Genomic DNA, 17,501 nt, shown 5'->3' with positions numbered 1-17,501 from the left:
TCCACAAATTGATTGAGCTGGATAAAGGGTGGAATAACTTAGAATGTATAGTATTTTATGTCGCAAACAACAAGATTTCACAAAAAAATATCCACTGATGGTTCTCTGAATTATACATGTTAATTACTCACAGAATTTCTATCACAAAATATTTAAATCATTCTTTTGATGTATTGGAAACTGGCTTCCCAATGTATCAATTCTTTAACAGAATCTCCTGACTCCTTTAATCCAGGAGGTACTATAAATATGCAGTTCTCTTTTCCGGAATGTGGAGTGGACACCATGCAGACACACCAGAAAGGAAGCAGGAGACAAATTCTCCCTAGAGTCAAGCATGCCCACCAAAATGTTTCCTGCACAAACCTCCTATGTCCACAAATACTGAGAACTACATTTTTATGAGAAGGTATTGCTTGCACATTCCCTGAATAGGGATGCATATTTACGATATGTTCTGCCTGTTCTTCCACTGGACTTTTCTTTAAAAAGAAGACGACAAAGCAGCTAGGATACATTTTAAAAAGGCACAAAAAGTGGATCCAGGTGAGTATACAAAAAGTACAGAGAGATTTTGCATATATCAGATAGAGTTCTGCACTATAAAAGGTTAAGTACACTGGAATAGGTAAAATTAAACCTCCAGCTATTTTTCATTTGGGATAGTGTGGCCTGACCCTATATCACAATTTTTATTGATATCTGTGCCACTTCTGGTAAAATGGTTATTCTCAAATAAGGTAAGGATGCACATTTCCTTTGTTTTGCTGTGTCAATGCTTTTAACTTTGGAAGCTTCATTTTCAAGTTTTAGCAGGTTTGATCTTCATGTTCTCCACGAAATGGGAAAAAGCGGGTAAGAGAAAAAAGAGGGTAACAAATCCTCAATATTGGAATATTTTTCTACAATGCCTCCACAGATTCAGTGGGGATCAGCCTAACCACACAAAGCGTAATGCCCAGTACACACGATCCGAAAATCGGACGACTCTCCGTCCATTTTTGTTTGGTTGCTAGGAACTCTCAATTATATTCGCAAATGGGAGAGGTTACTTACCATACCAATTTTCTCGGACGATGATTCAAAAGCTTCCGGTATGCGTAACCACGCTGTAGCGTGTGAGGGGAAAATTATGTCTACTGCTCATGCGCTGTCTACTGCTCACCATTTTTTTCGGACGAACAACATACTGATAATACGATTAACGTACGATGTGTTCTAATACGATCAAAATTTTTATGCTTGCACGACCGGATAATATCGGGCGAACTGTCGTGATCGCCTCTCGTAAGCTGTGTACTAACTATCAGATTATCGTCCGATCCTTTCACAAGCGTTATTTTTCGTCCGAGCTAGGGCTAGGAAAGAAAGAAAGGTTTTGGGCTAGATCCTGAATTAGGCAGAGAGACAATAATGAATGATTCCAAATATTTAATTATGTACTGAAAAAATTCATATCATTACATGAATGTGCGGGCATGAATAGGATGATAGTAAAGGAACAGTGACAAAGTGAAACATAAAGAAACGAGACAAGACAACATGTATACATATAATAACTACAACCGGCCGGTGTGTATAAATTCCAGTGACAGGGGTAATGCAGTGTATCCACAGCCAATGCTGTATAATTCAGTAATTGTACAGTATTCCCCTGTCAAAGAAAGTCCCCTAGGAAGCTCGGACTATGAAAGGAAGTCCATATATTGCATACATATGCATAAAAATTCCAAAAAGAAACATGTATTGGAAAAAATAGCCTGAAGAAAGAAATCATGTGTCCACCTAAAGTACTGTTCCTGGCAAATAAACCTTGGATTAAAGTCCCATGTTGAATTTCTTGTATTGTCTGGTACAAATAAGGGAGCTCAATTATGATGCAGATAACGGGATTTAAACAGTGGTTATAGAAGTAATGGAGGTCTCTGTACATCCTATGCACTCCATTACATCTATAACCACCGTTTAAATCCCGTTATCTGCATCATAATTGAGCTCACTTATTTGTACCAGACAATACAAGAAATTCAACATGGAACTTTAATCCAAGGTTTATTTGCCAGGAACAGTACTTTAGGTGGACACATGATTTCTTTCTTAAGGCTATTTTTTCCAATACATTTTTCTTTTTGGAATTTTTATGCATATGTATGCAATATATGGACTTCCTATCATAGTCCGAGCTTCCTAGGGGACTTTCTTTGCCAAGAAAATATTCTACAATTACTGAATTATACAGCATTGGCTGTGGATACACTGCATTACCCCTGTCACTGGAATTTATACACACCGGCCGGTTGTAGTTATTATATGTATACATGTTGTCTTGTCTCGTTTCTTTATGTTTCACTTTGTCACTGTTCCTTTACTGTCATCCTATTCATGCCCGCACATTCATGTAATGATATGAGTTTTTTCACAACATAATTAAATATTTGGAATTATTAATTATTGTCTCTCTGCCTAATTCAGGATCTAGCCCAAAACATCTTTCCTTCTTTCCTAGCCCTAGTTGGGAAATATTTTTTGCTTGATCTTCATGTTTCTTAATAAATAGGGCACCAACCAAATGCTGCCCGCCCAATCCATACATTTTCCATTCCTTATGTTTACAAGTACAATCATAATAATGATAATGATTTTCTGCAATATTCTTCCACTTATCAGTTGAAAGATGGCACGAAATACTCAAGTCAATCAGAATAATGAGTCATTCAGATGACAACCCAATGATTATATGGGGTGTGCAGGTTTGGTAAAGATAAAATCTTTGCGGTATGATAATATACTTTGGGGGCTAATATTTTATTATTAACATTACACGATTTGTGAACCTTTAGCTTGTAAAACAACCTATTCACAGTTTAACATAAAAATGAAAGGCAAAACATTTGTGCATATACATAAAACACATTATAGATTCTTTTTCCAGCTTGGAGAAGTGGGGGCGAAAAAGCTGCAGCACACTGATCTTTCCAGTGAATGACTGTGCAGGGGGTATGTCAGCAGAAGTATTGGCCATTGGTGGATAGGCAGGCTGTTCTCCCAACACAGCCATAAAATGGATCACACTGGATTGGATGTGCTCTCATTACTTGCGTGGTCAGCTTGAAATAGGAAAGCAGGGGGAATGGCAGAATCACCAGGTATTTCACACAAAGGGAGAAATAAAAACCAAACTTTTAATACAAGTACATGGTACAACAGACATATCAGGAATATGAAACGTTGGGGTATTCTTTAAGAATATTACACCAATTGTCACTTTCAGATAGCCTTTTTTGTGGTTGGTGGATGGCAATCCATTCTCTACATTTCTTTAAAAAATGTTTACAATAGTTTTAATACTGGAATTAGGAAGGTGGTGTGGGAGCTTGGTTAGATGAAATACTGTCAGGTTCAGCAATTCATTTTACTAGCTTTAACTGCATGTTTATCTTCCATGAAGCAGGATTTATTTGTCGCTAATAAATGGTTTTAGGTTCTGGTCTATGTGGATGCCCTCTTCTTGGGGGATCAGTGCAGAAAAGGTTATTTTTTCTCGTAAGCTGAACTACTGTGCTGCATCAATCGTGACCCTATCTTTATTTTATTGGGTTTTTTTAAACAGAATAGCTTCCTTTGTTTTGTGTGTTGACAAGGCATTTTGATATTTTAAAAAAAATTGGCTGTGTTTGAATATAAAAAATGGAAACTGATATGTTTGGGCAAGCTCTTCCGCCCATGAACATTTATCATGCCTGGTACTGCAATAAACAAGTTTCATTTTTATATTCTGTTTGATGTCCAACGTAATTGTTGTCCTGAAATGTTTTTGTACTTGCATATTTTTTTCTTCACTTAAGCCGTTTTATACCAGGTCTCTTCAAATACCCATGGCCTTGTAATTGTTTTTTTTAGGTAAGTTTCAGCCTGAGATCAGAATGTCTCAGTCCTGTTATTTTCTGGTTTAATTTGTCCTTTCTACCTGTGTTTGATCATAAAGACTCAATTCAACTAATATGCAAAGATGTGGGTCTGCTAATTTTTCCTCATTAGATCTAGGGCATTTACTGCCTTGTTGTTGCAAATTAGTAATTTTAAACTGAGCAAAAAAGCAGTTGGTGGTCATTGCATACATCTACTCAACTAAGGTATAAATGCTGAACTTTTTTTTACAAGTTGGGGGCGAGAGAAAAGGGGCCCATGGATAACAGGATGGCTAAAAGCTAGAGCAAAGATTTGAACAAAAAAAATTGTATTTTTGACTTAAAATCCATTTCCCTGATGTTCATTGAGGGACACCGCTCTTGATTCTTCTTAACTATTGGGTTATACTGTCCCCTACAGGAGTAGAACACTAGGCAGGAAAAAGCTTGACTACACCTATGGGCAGTCCCAGTGTGTATACGCCCACTCTCAGCTATAGGCACTCAGTTTTATTACAGGCAGTGTCATTAGAAAGCCAACGCCACAGAGGGATGGGTGCTGTGTCCGTCAATGAACATCAGAGAAATGGATTTTATGGTAAGTCAAAAATCCCATTTTCACTTTCGTTCACTGACGGACACTTCTTAACCATTGGGACGTTCCAAAGCAGTGTTAAACATGAGGGGTGGGAAAACACCAGAAAAAAATTCCCAAGGCTAACCATAGCCAAACAGGTAACATAGAGCTCAACAATAAACAACTGGAGCTCACCTGAAAAACAATACACCCTCAAAGAGGAGCAGGTCCTCCAAAAAGCAGCCAGCAAAACCTTGCGGCCAAAAGAAGCATCCGCAGATGCCAACACAAGAACTTTACAAAAAAAAACGTTGTAAAAGTGTGCCCCGACGACCAGGCGGCCGCCTTGCAAACCTGCGCCACTGACGCTTGAAGATGGAACCCCAGGAGACACTAAGCGCCCTAGTAGAGTGTGCCTAAACAGGGAAAGGAGGTACCTGACCCCTGACGCAATAGGCCTGAACCACCGTCTGATCCATCTGGAATCAGCTTCTTCTGAGACCAGCAACCCTATGTGAGGTCCGTCCGTGAGCACAAATAGAGAGTCTGACTTCCTAAAAGACTCCTTTGCTGCCAGGTACACCCTAATTGCCTGGACCACATCCAAGACATGCAAGACAGTTTCATTCAGATGTTTAGGCCAGGGACACAGGGAAGGCAACACAATATCTGTATTCAAATGACAGTCAGAGACCACCATAGGAAGGAATGACGGACAGACACAAAGTACCAACTTATCCTTGTGAATCACCATAAGGTGAACGACAGGATAACGCTATCAGTTCCGACACCCTGCATGCAGAGGTGATAGCCACCAAAGGCGGCCACCTTCTGGGGTAGCGTAAGCAGGGAACCTCCCGAATATTTTCAAAGAGAAGCTTCAGTGGAGGTGAAAGCACCACCATTAAGATTCCAGGGCGGCAACAGAGCACGCACTGAAGGAACCAAATATCGAACACCCTGAAGAAAAGGTATGCACCAGGGACCGCGTAGGGATGTAACGATATCGAAGATATCGCAATATCGTATCGTCATGGTCGTCTCGATATCGTCGTGGTCGTGTCTCGATATCGTCGTGGTTGGGTTACAATATTAAAAGGACAGGTGTCTGTCAAAAAGCAAGAGGAATAAACAGTCCCGCGGAACAAATCATTGTTAACTACATAGACCAGAGTTTAAGGATTTTTTTTACTGTTTTTTTTTTTCTTGCAATGTAGATATTTTGATCTTTCTGATGAAAAACGTGAACATAAGCTAAATGATAGGTCAGTGTTTTTTTTAAAGGCTTTTTGACTGACTATTTTATTTAAGTTTAAGTTATGTTCCTAAATACCAGTTTTAAAAGGCTGCCTTTATTTGCCTTGCACATTTAAACCTGACTTAACTTGATCTTTGTTTGCACTTAAAGGGAATTGCCTATTGTTTGTTTACAATTGTTCTAGCTGCTTCTTAACTTGAACATTGCACAGAAGAATCAGTTATGCAACCAAATATTACTATACAGAATATTGATGTTCCTGACTACAACTTGCACTTTAAAAGCACTATGTGATCAGTGTTTTATGTTGTCATGGATCCATAAATACAACAATAAATTGCCTGTTGACTGGCAAAAGCAGAATAAATGTCGGTATTTTTTCGCTATTATCATCACAAACACTATCATGAGCTATTTAACAATACCATGAGCTTTTCCACAATATCGCAATAAATATCGTACCATGAGGTCAATATCGAAATTGTATCGTACCGTGAGATTTTGATATCGTTACATCCCTAGGACCGTGTAGCCAAAAGTCGTTGGAAAAAGACCGCCAAAACTCGATACCTGGCCCCTGATGGTACTCAAGGCCAATTTCTGTTCAACCCCCCGTTGAAGGAAGGTTAAGATCCAATTCCAAGAAGGAGCGAGGATGAACCCCAAGAGCCTCATACTATGCAATGTATGTCTTCCATGTACGATGGTAGATCTTCCTAGAGGCAGATTTCCTAGCTTTTAACAGCGTAGGCATCACCGATTCAAACTTCCATCGTTCAGCACCTGGCGTTCAACAGCCAAGCTGTCAAAGCCAGCAACTGTAAAGGAGGATGGAAGATGGGTCCTTGGAACAGCAGATCCTCCCTGAGAGGAAGTCCCCAAGGAGCATCAGTGACCAGCCGTACTAGATCGACATCCCAAGACTGGCAACGCCAGTCTGGAGCCAGTAGAATGACTGGAATTCCTTCTGCCTGAATCCTGCAAAGGAGTCGAGGCAGAAGTTTGAGAGGGCTGGAACGAAATCAGTCAGCCCACCTTAGAATGCTGGCTACTTACCAAGCCGCCATGATACTTCTTGTGCCCCCTTGGTGGTTGACATAGACCACGGCCATGGCATTGTCTGAAAAAGTTCATCCTGGACACCCCTGAAGACGAATGTCCAATGAGCCAGACAAAGTCTGATCGCTCGTAGTTCCAGCACACTAATTGGCAGTCTGGGCTCTGTCAGAGTCCAGACCCCTTGAGCACGTCTGTGCTGAAGAAGCCTCCCCACCCGGACAGGCTGGCATCCGTGGAGACAACGTCAAGTACAGGGAGAGAAGGATTTCCCTGTCAAAGTGCCAGAGAGCGAAAAGCAACCACTAGAGACCATTGATCCTTGACCCATTCACCAGAATCTCTTTAGCAGAGATCTTGTGTGGAACTGTGCAAACAGACCAGGCCCAGCACGCGCATGCAAGCCCGGAGGGATGACCGTCTGCTGAATAACAGAAGCTGAATTGCCTCTTGCAATGTCTGACCTTTTTCCAGAGGAAGAAACTCTGGCTGAGGCCGAGTCCAGAGCCAGACCCAGATAGTCCAGTTTTTGTGGACAGAACAAAAAGCAGACTCCTGAATTTTTAGGATCCAACTGAACTCCCTCAGAGTTCACAGAGCAATCTCCAGTAGTCCATCAAAGCAGCCGGAGACTCCGCTCGCAGAAGAAGTTCGTTCAGGTACCCCAGTACCACGATCCCCTGCTGACTCAAACAAGGTTAGCACCGGGTCAACACTGCTGGGAAGGCCTCCTGCGGAGGGGAGACCAAAGGTCAGCGCCACAAACTGATAATGATCCTTGTCCACGTCAAAACAGAGGAAGCGCTGGCGAACAGCACATATTAGAATATGCAGGTAGGCATCCTTGATGTCGATAGAAGCGAGAAGAAATCTCCCTGAAGTAGGGATGCCACTACCATGTGAATTGACTCCATGCAAAACTTCTGTACTCGCACAAAGCAGCTTAGCGCCTTGTGGTCCAGAATTGGACATACCTTACAGTCTCCATGAAGGAAGGCAAAGAGGTTTGAGGAAAAACCCCTAAAAATGTTACGAAGTCAGAACCAGAACAATTACCCCTTGAAGTAACAAGTCTTGCACTGCCCCAAAGAGACCCCAGAAGCGATCTGGGGACAAGTGCAAGTTGGAAGGGAAAAAACCTTTCTGGAGGACAAGAGGACAAGACAATTTCTGAGTAGTAGGCCGCAAAGCCGCGGCCTAAATTTTTGGCTGCATTCGGCTGTGTGGGGCCTGCGAATGCTAAACGATCTGCTCCTCCAGCCCAACAACCGCTGCAGAGAGCCCAGATGACATCCCTGCCCTAGTCACCAACCCCCAGGATGACAGGGAACCCTGCTCAACTCCCCTATGCGCACCAAGAAAACCCGGTCAACTACAACCAGCCCCCTTAAGAGCAAATGGCAACAGCCAGCTCATAACCTCACCCAGGGAGGAGGGACAGGCCGAAAGACCCAAAGTGACCGAAAATTTAGAGGGGCTGGGGGGGAAGGGAGGGGAACCCGGGGGTCTGACCATTCCAGGAAGGGGTCCACGTCCACCCCAAAACCCTCCAGGGGTAGTGGGGGGACAGCTACTTGCCAGACCAGCAACAGGGTGGGCACTGCTCTGGATAGGACACCGATCCATCGTAATGTGGGTGCTGTCGGCCAGAAGGAAATGCTGGGACTCAGGCCGAAGCCAGTTCGTATGCATCCTCGCAAGACGTTTAACTCACAGGCCAGCCCCCGTCCAGTGGGGCTATGTTGCGGCCGACATAGCACGGAGCTGCGGTCTGCACGTGCTCGCTGGCCAGACTGGGGGGACCCTAAGGATCTATATTATCCACTTATCCACATCGCCCAGTCCGGCACTTGATTGTAGTTATCACAGGAGCAAAATAATAAAAAGAGGAAAAAAAATTCCATTTAAAATGAAAAAATTGCCAGGACCAGAGATCCCAGCAAGGGACTAGGTCTTTACTCCTGACTAGGGAGAAAAAAACCTAAAAAAGTGCCTATAGCTGAGAGTGGGTGTATACCCCCTGGGGCTGCCCATAGGCGTAGTCAAGCTTTTTCCTGCCTAGTGTCCTACTCCTGTAGGGGGCAGTATAACCCAATGGTTAAGAAGAATCAAGAGCTGTGTCCGTCAATGAAAGAAAGAGAAATGTATTTCTATGCAGGAATAAGGTACACCAAAGGAAACACCCCCCACAAAAGTATTTGTGTTTATGGTACATAAATGTCCAGATCAGTCATGTAACATCTACACTACCGTATATTGTCAAAAGTATTGGGACGCCTGCCTTTACACGCACATGAACTTTAATGGCATTCCAGTCTTAGACTGTAGAGTTCAATATTGAGTTGGCTCACCCTTTGCAACTACAACAGCTTCAACTCTTATGGGAAGGCTGTCCACAAGGTTAAGGAGTTTGTCTATGGGAATGCTTGACCATTCTTCAAGAAGCGCATTCATGAAGTCAGGCTCTCATGTTGGATGAGAAGGCCTTGCTCGCAGTCTCTGCTCTAATCAATCCCAAAGGTGTTCTATGGGGTTGAGGTCAGGTCGGGTTGGGAGCATGAAATAGTCCAAAATATCTTGGTATGCTAACGCCTTAAAAGTTCCCTTTACTGGAACTAATGGGCCAAGCCCAACCCCTGAGAAACAACCCCACACCATATTCCCCCCCCCCCTCAAAATTATTTGGATCAGTGCACAAAGCAAGGTCCATAAATACATGGATGAGCGAGTTTGGGGTGGAGGAACTTGACTGGCCTGCAGAGTCCTGACTTCAACCCGATAGAACTCCTTCAGTGCCTGACCTCAAAAAAACACTTTTGGAAGAATGGTCAAACATTCCCATAGACACACTCCTAAACCTTGTGGACAGCCTTCCCAGAAGAGTTGAAGCTGTTAAAGCAACAAAGGGTTGGCCAACTCAATATTCAATCCTACGGACTAATACTAGGATGTCACTAAAGTTCATGTGTGTGTAAGGGCAGGCATTCAAATACATTTGAAAATATAGTGTATGTCCAGAAAATCACTAATTCAAATCAGCAAGCCTTGTCTGAGAATTCAAAAGCAGCACCACCTATGGGATGGTAAATCTTAAAGAGATCGTAAAGGCAGAAGGTTTTATTTTTATCCTAATGCATTCTATGCATTAAGGAAAAAAAACTGTGTACAGCAGCCCCGCTCAGCCCTCCTAATACTTACCTGAGCCTATCTTTATCCAGCAATGTTGTAGGAGTGTCTTGGCTGCCCATGGCTCCTCTCCCTATTGGCTGAGACAGCAGCTAAGTGATTGGCTCCTGCTGCTGTCAATCTGTCATTCGGCCAATCAGGAGAGAGAGGGAGTGGGGTGGAGCTGGGACTCAATTCTGTGTCTGAAGGGACACAGGGAGCTATGATTCAGCTCGGGTGCTCCTATAGCAAGCTGATTGCGGTGTCGGCACTTAACAGGAGGGAGGGGCCAACAGTACAGAAGAGGGCCCCGAGAAGAGGAGGATCTGGGCCACTCTGTGCAAAATCATTGCACAAAGCAGGTCATTTTTTTTTTTTTTCAAATAACAAGAGACTTTACAATCACGTTAAGCTGTCTATAGATTTCTAGAAATGTGTTTGAAATTTTTCATTTTAAGAGCGTTTGTTCGATTTTGTAAACATTGGGTCAAATCTGGAGTTTGTTTTCAACTGCTGGGATGAAAAAATTTAAAGAAGCAGGATGGGAATTATATCTCTGAAAAAAATTATTTTCTAACAGTATATGTGGTTTTCATTTGGTAAAGTCCATTTGTTCTAAAATCGAATGGTAAAAGCAACTGAAGTACTTTAAAACAACATTCGCCCAAGTCATCGAATACGCTGACCACTTTTGTACAAATGTTCGTATAAACATTTTTTTGAAACAGTACTAGTGTAAGAGCAGCTATACTGTAACAGTCACTCTACTCACCCATGCTCATCTTAATTGGCAGTTTCTCTCTGCTAGCTGTGTCTACAAGATACCTTCTTACTTCCATCACTGCTTCCTTCTGTTTCATATTCATCATGGACTCCCACAATGCCTTGGCAGCAGGCTCACTACAAATAAAGGGAATAAATATAATAAAACAATACCAACAATAACAAAAAACAACTGTTGCGCAAAATGAGTTGTTTTTATCTGAATGTTTTCTAGCGGCACGCAACAGACTTCTGAATATTCTCATTCTAAATGAAATATTAAACTCCTTTACATACATACTCATCTGGGCCACAGCTGCAGAATAAACCACACAATTTCATTAAAAGCTCTTAGAAATAAATAACTCATCCTAAACCCACATGGTTAGATATTTACATACACTTTACATTATTTTGGCAGTTTTGAATATTACTCTAAACAAAAGAGATTGTACAAATGATATAAAAGAAAAAAGTTGTGCAGATGTATATGACAAAAACAAAAATATATTCTAGTGTTCAAATACCATATACAGGGCTTTTTTTCAGCTGGAACGCGGGGGAACGCAGTTCCGGCACCTCCAGTCTGAATGTATGCAATGGCAAAGGGGTGCTGGGGTCAGTAGAGTGAGCTGAATGGCCTATTGATGCTGGCTGCTGGGGGATCTATTGTTGCTGGGGTGGATCTATTGTTGCTGGAGGGCATTTTATTGTGTGGGGGGGGGGCTATTGTTGCAGTGAGGGATTTATTGTTGCTTGGGGGAACTATTGTTGGGGGAGGATCTATTGTTGCTGATTCCAGGCGATCTATTTTACTGCTTTTCTAGTTATTAACAAATTCTATACAAATTACCTAGAACCCCAACATGATACTTGGTTTTGTATTCTCTAAAAGGGGGGGTACTGAGGTGGGTAGGGGGTGAAACCAAAGGACAGCGCTCGGAGGTGGGTAGGGGGTGGAGACAAAGAGTGACTCGGAAGAGGGCAGTACCTGCACCTATTCACGGGGGAAAAAAAAGCCCTGACCACATAATTATATATATATATATATATTACAATAGTCTAGTCACGATCTGTAGCTTTCGTATTTATAAAATATATATATATATATACAGACCCTGAAATTCTGCATAATGTGTAAACAAAAAAGAAAAATAAAAAGCATTGGATGTAGACAGTGTAATTTAACAGCTTGCCGGCCTGCCGCAGAACATTTACATGTACTGCGGCAGGTCGGCTCCTACAGGCACAATCGTGTACCTTTACATTGCAGAAGACTGTGCTGTCATTGGCTGTAGCACAAGCTGATCAGCGAGTACCGGCGAAAATGTTATATCCGGGACCCACTGATCAGCTGAGTGAATGACAGAAGAGAGCCCTATGTTGGTATACATAGCAGGGAGTAAAAACTGGCACATTGCTTAGTAAAACATCACCTATTACACACACTAAACATTGTAAAGCACACATTTAACCCCTTGATTGCCCCAGATGTTAACCCCTTGCCAGCCAGTGTCATTAGTACAGTGACAATGTATATTTTTAGCACTGATTGCTGTATTAGTGTTAATGGAGATGTCAGTGTTAGGTCAGTTCCCCCCAGCGTCAGTGTCATTACTGGTATTAGAAAAAAAAAAAAAAATCCTGCAGCTTTAAGAGATGGATTCAATGTATGTGAATGCATGGAGGGCTGCATTCACCTGCTAATAAATAAAGATAACACTACACAGCCCTCTGCATCTCTGGCCCCCTTTACGTTACACAGCCCCTGCACCTCTGGCCCCCTTTACATTACACAGCCCTCTGGTCCCCATTTACATTGCAGAGCCCTCGGACATCTGGCCCCCCTTTACATTACACAGCCCTCTGGACCCCTCTATATTACAAAGCCGCTTGCACCTCTGGCCGCTTTACATTACACAGCCCCCAAAACTCTGGACCCCTTTTACAATGCACAGCCCCTTGCACCTCTGGCTCCCTTTACATTAGACAGCCCCCACAACTCTGGACCCCTTTACATTACACAGCCCCCTCAACTCTGGACCCCTTTACATTACACTGCCCCCGCAACTCTGGACCCCCTTACATTACACTGCCCCCGCAACTCTGGACCCCCTTACATTACAGTGCCCCCGCAACTCTGGACCCCTTTACATTACACAGCCCCCTGCATATTACACAGCCCCCCACAGCTACTTTGGCTACTACTTAAGCCCCTTTGTTATGTTTACTCAAACGTCCCTGTTTGCTAATGACAAGTGTTCCAGTGCCTGTGCTTTATTAAAAAAATTACGTTATACAACTGATTTCTGAGTGTCACTCAGCGCTCATGTGACTGGCTGGCTCTCTCCATCTCTCCTCCCTCCCCTCTCTGCTGTCAGCAGGGGACTCTCAGTCCCTCCTGCTCTTGCTGTCAGATTGTATAGATCCTCCTCTTCCTGCATTGTCCCCATTAACGTCCGGATAAGACAGTTGCTGGAGTAAGGCTGCACATTCTCAGTTTGAGGTGTATTGCTAGAAAGCTTTTTTTTCTTGGCAGAGTGCATGTAATCAGCACAGGACCAATCAGTACTGTCCAACAGAGGGTATGGGGTCCTGCTTCCTGATAGGATAGCTAGAGCTAGTACAAGCTTTACCCGACACTCATAGAAGTCACAAGACTGCTCTATACTGCTAATGAGAAAAGGTAATTAGCAGTTTATATTTACTAAAATTATTGCAGTTCCATGTTCTGTGTACTGTGGGAGACCAGATATAGGGAATGCAAGGTCCTGGGTTTAGTAACACTACGTTGAAGGATAAAGTAATAAGGGGTAATAAGTATCTTATTTCTTGCTCTAGCAGACTCCCTCCATCTGTGTGACTGGCCCCCTGTAGTCTGATCTCTAAGACACCTCAACCTGCATGTTTACAACGCAGAACTGATATTCCTGAACTGAACTTGATGCGCCAGAACATGCCAGGGAAAAAAATAACAATACAGCCTGTTCTGTCATCCCTAGATTAAGCACTTAACATCATTGGAGCTTCTACGGACCAAAACCAATTAAAAAAATAAAAAAGAATCAAAGATATAAACATGAAGAAAAAACAGACTGGAACTTCATCCCATTAAAAAAAAATGTTATATTGGGGTGTGGCTTGCATGCGCTCATGACAGCAGAGATGTTCTCATGAGGGTTTACTTCTACCCAGTAAAAGAGAAAATATTAGCTAAAGCAAGAGCCCTATGCACTCTCCCTGCACCATATGCAGAAATTCAAATCTATGCAGATTTATCTCAACAACCCCTCCAACTACGGAGACAACTAAATACGGTAACCAAAGCTCTTAACAAGCACAGGTTACCATACAAATGGTGCCACTCTGCTACAATACTGCTAACTAGGAATGGATCCTCCCACGCAATTTCCTCTATTAACTAATGCATCCAACTCCCGCAGTCATGGGGTATAATTCTAGAGCTTCCCAATGATAACAGGTCTAGCCTCCAAAACGGACCCCATCTCAATTTGAGTAGCGACAACAAGGAAACCACAGAGGCAAATATAAATGAACATGCCTGTTCTCCATTTATACAGCATCAACCTCTTATCCGGTCAGGCACTACGCTTGAATACTCTTACTGTTGAACTTTACTCCTAAATTAATCAGCAACACAATTTTTCGGTTTGCTGATACTTGTGTTTCCTTTCAATTCCTTGTTTTACTTATCCCTATACAGATCATTTAACCTACAATACTCAACTGAACCATGGTCTTCATCTACGCCTCTTCCTACTTCTTCATCTTTTGCTATAAACCTACAGGTAACCGCATTTTCTTCTTTGTCTTCCCCTTGGATCACCTGGCAAGAATAGTGTGCCTACTAAACCCTCTAGTACCCTGCTAGAACCACTACACCCTGTTCCAAATTATTATGCAAATGATATTTTTCTCATTTATCAATTGATGTAAATAACAGTCAGCATCATTCACTTGTTATCAACTATTAAGAGTAAAATTCAAATTTTATTGAACAAACCTCCTAATGATAACAGTATTTTTTAAACATAAAAAAAAACTTACAATGCACTGTTCCAAATTAGTAAGTTTCAAAAGATTTTATAGGTTGTAAAGAACTGAAAATTGTCATTTGTTGTGTTTGCAGCATATTTACTGAAATCAAAACTTATTTCAATAAAACTTATAACAACATTTTAACTTTTTAAACATTTTAAATGGTCACGTTACATTTTAACATAGGACCCCTTATTTGATAGCAGCTTCACAAGTCTTGCATATATTGAACTTGTACATTTTGGACAGTTTCTGCTTGAATTTTTTTTGCAAGATGTTAGAATAGCCTCCCAGAGCGGCTGTTTGGATGTAAATTGCTTCCCAACCTCATAGATCTTTTGCTTGAGGATGCTCCAAAGATTCTCAATAGGATTGAGGTCAGGGGAGGATGGAGGCCACACTATGACTTTCTCTCCTTATACCCATAGCAGCCATTGATGAAGAGGTATTCTTTGCAGCATAAGATGGTGCATTGTCATGCATGAAGAGGATTTTATTACGGAAAGCATAGTTTTTCCTTCTGTATCAGGGAAGAAAGTGGTCAGTCAGAAATTCCGCATACTTTGCAGAGGTCATCGTTATACCTTTGGGGACCTTAACCACTTAAGCCCCGGAAGATTTTACCCCCTTCCTGACCAGGGCCTATTTTGCGATTCGGCACTGCGTGACTTTAACGGACAATTTCGTGGTCGTGCAACGCTGTACCTAAACGAATTTTACGTCCCTTTTTTCCCCACATACAGAGCTTTCTTTTGGTGGCATTTTATCACCTGTGCGATTTTTACTTTTTGCGCTATAAACAAAAAAAAGAGCGTCAATTTTGCAAAAATAATATTTTTCACATTTTTTTATATGAAATTCCCCAAAAAAAAAACATTTTAGGCCAATTTGTTTTATGCTACATGTTTGGTGTAAAAAAAAAAAAAAAACGCAAAAAGCGTATTTTGATTGGTTTGCACAAAAGTTATCGCGTTTACTAAGGGAAAGATTTTTGTCATTTTTGTTTTTTTTTTTTTAACGCGTAATGGCGGCGATCTGCGATTTTTTTTGCGGTACTGCGACATTGCGGCGGACAGATCGGACCCTTGACTGACATTTTTTACACTTTTGGGGTTACCAGTGACATTACTACAGTAATCAGTGCTATACATATGCACTGTTACTGTAAAATGACACTGGCAGTGAAGGGGTTAACTTTTTTTTTGAGAGGGAGGGGTTGTGTGTGTCCCTAGGGGCGTGATTCTAACTGTGATTGGCTGTGGCTTGAGGTGTAGGAACAGTGATCAACGGTCCTACATAGTAGAACCGTATGATCACTATTCCTACACAGGGGAGAATGACAGTCGGCTTGTTTACATTAGCCGCCTGCCTTTCTCCCGCTGTCACGGACGATCGCGAGTGACCGGCGGACATTGGGTCCGCCGGGCACACGGGCGGGGTCCATGACCGGGCGGGAGCGCGCCTCCGGCGGCGCGCGCTCGCTCCCTAGACCTTCACAGGCTAGCGACGTAGCCCTATGTCGCTTTGCCTGTGAGGGGCTGACTGCCGCAGTAAATGTACTGACGGCAGTCAGCAAGTGGTTAAAGGGGCCGACCAGCTCTCTTCCCATGATCCTGGCCCCCAAAACATGACTCCACCACAGCCTTGCTGACATTGCATCCTTGTTGGAACAGGGTGGCCGTCCACCAACCATCCACTACTCCATTTATCTGGACCATCCAGGGTTGCATGGCACTCAACAGTGAACAGGACTGTTTGAAAATTAGTCATGTATTTTTCTGCCCAATGCAGCCGTTTCTGCTTGTGAGCATGGGTTAGTGGTGGCAGAATAGAAGGTTTATGCACAGTTGCAAGACTCTGGAGGACTCTCACTCTACACCTTAATGACCAGCAGCTTCAAATATCTGTTTGCTGCTATGTAATGGTATTTTAGCAGCTGCTCTCTTGATCCGATGCATGGATCTGGCAGAAATCTTCCTCAATGTGCCTTTATCTGCACGAACCAGTCTGTGCTCTGAATCAGCCACAAATCTCTTAATAGCGTGATGATAACGCTTACGTTTTCGCGAAATATCTAATGTTTTCCTACCTCGTCCATGGCATTGAACTATTTCACTCTTTGCGGCAGCAGAGAGATCCTTTTTCTTCCCCATATTGCATGAAAATTGTGATCTGCTTAATAATGTGGAACACCCTCCTTTAGTAGTTTTCCCTTAAATTGGGCTCACTTGGTAATCTAATTATCACAGGTGTCCGAGATTGTTTTCAGTGATCAAAAGAGCCCTGAGACACAATGCCATCCATGAGTTAAACTGAAAAACAAAGTATTTAATCTTTGTGACACTTAAATAGAATTTGCATAATAATTTGGAACAGGGTGTACATATATGGACCTCAACAACTTATTCCCACACAGTAAACTCACATCTCTCTTGAAACCGTTCTCCGGAAGATCATCTGCAGACCAATACCTCACCTTTCAGCAACCCAGAATGCAAAACTAGCCGACTGTATGTTGCTTCTTCATTACACACTAGATACAGAATCATGACTTTTAACATTCTTTCCCTGAATGCAAAAAGGCCTCAATCACCTGGCCAAAAAGGCCGGAAATCTTCTCTGTCAGTTAATTGCAATGTTCTCTTATTCAAGAGACTCATTTTGACCATGCTGCCTCACCTCCTTCCTCACATAAGAACTTCCCCCATATATTCAA

The 17,501-nt window shown here is 42.4% G+C and overlaps 1 protein-coding gene across 1 annotated transcript in view; it reads right to left on the bottom strand.

The window, feature by feature from the left end:
- The window catches only part of SCFD2 (sec1 family domain containing 2), an 876,258-nt gene that overhangs the window by 783,787 nt on the left and 74,970 nt on the right, over positions 1–17,501 (bottom strand). Inside the window, exon 3 of the mRNA XM_082272617.1 lies at positions 10,737–10,864. Within this exon, the coding sequence (XP_082128743.1) occupies positions 10,737–10,864 (128 nt within the window). The remainder of the gene's footprint in view (positions 1–10,736; positions 10,865–17,501) is intronic.

Source organism: Pelophylax lessonae (genome assembly GCF_965119305.1).
Source record: "Pelophylax lessonae genome assembly, chromosome: 1".
Lineage (NCBI taxonomy): Eukaryota > Metazoa > Chordata > Amphibia > Anura > Ranidae > Pelophylax > Pelophylax lessonae.
The sequence above is the reverse complement of the archived record's forward strand: the minus strand, read 5'-3'. Positions and strand labels throughout refer to the sequence as shown.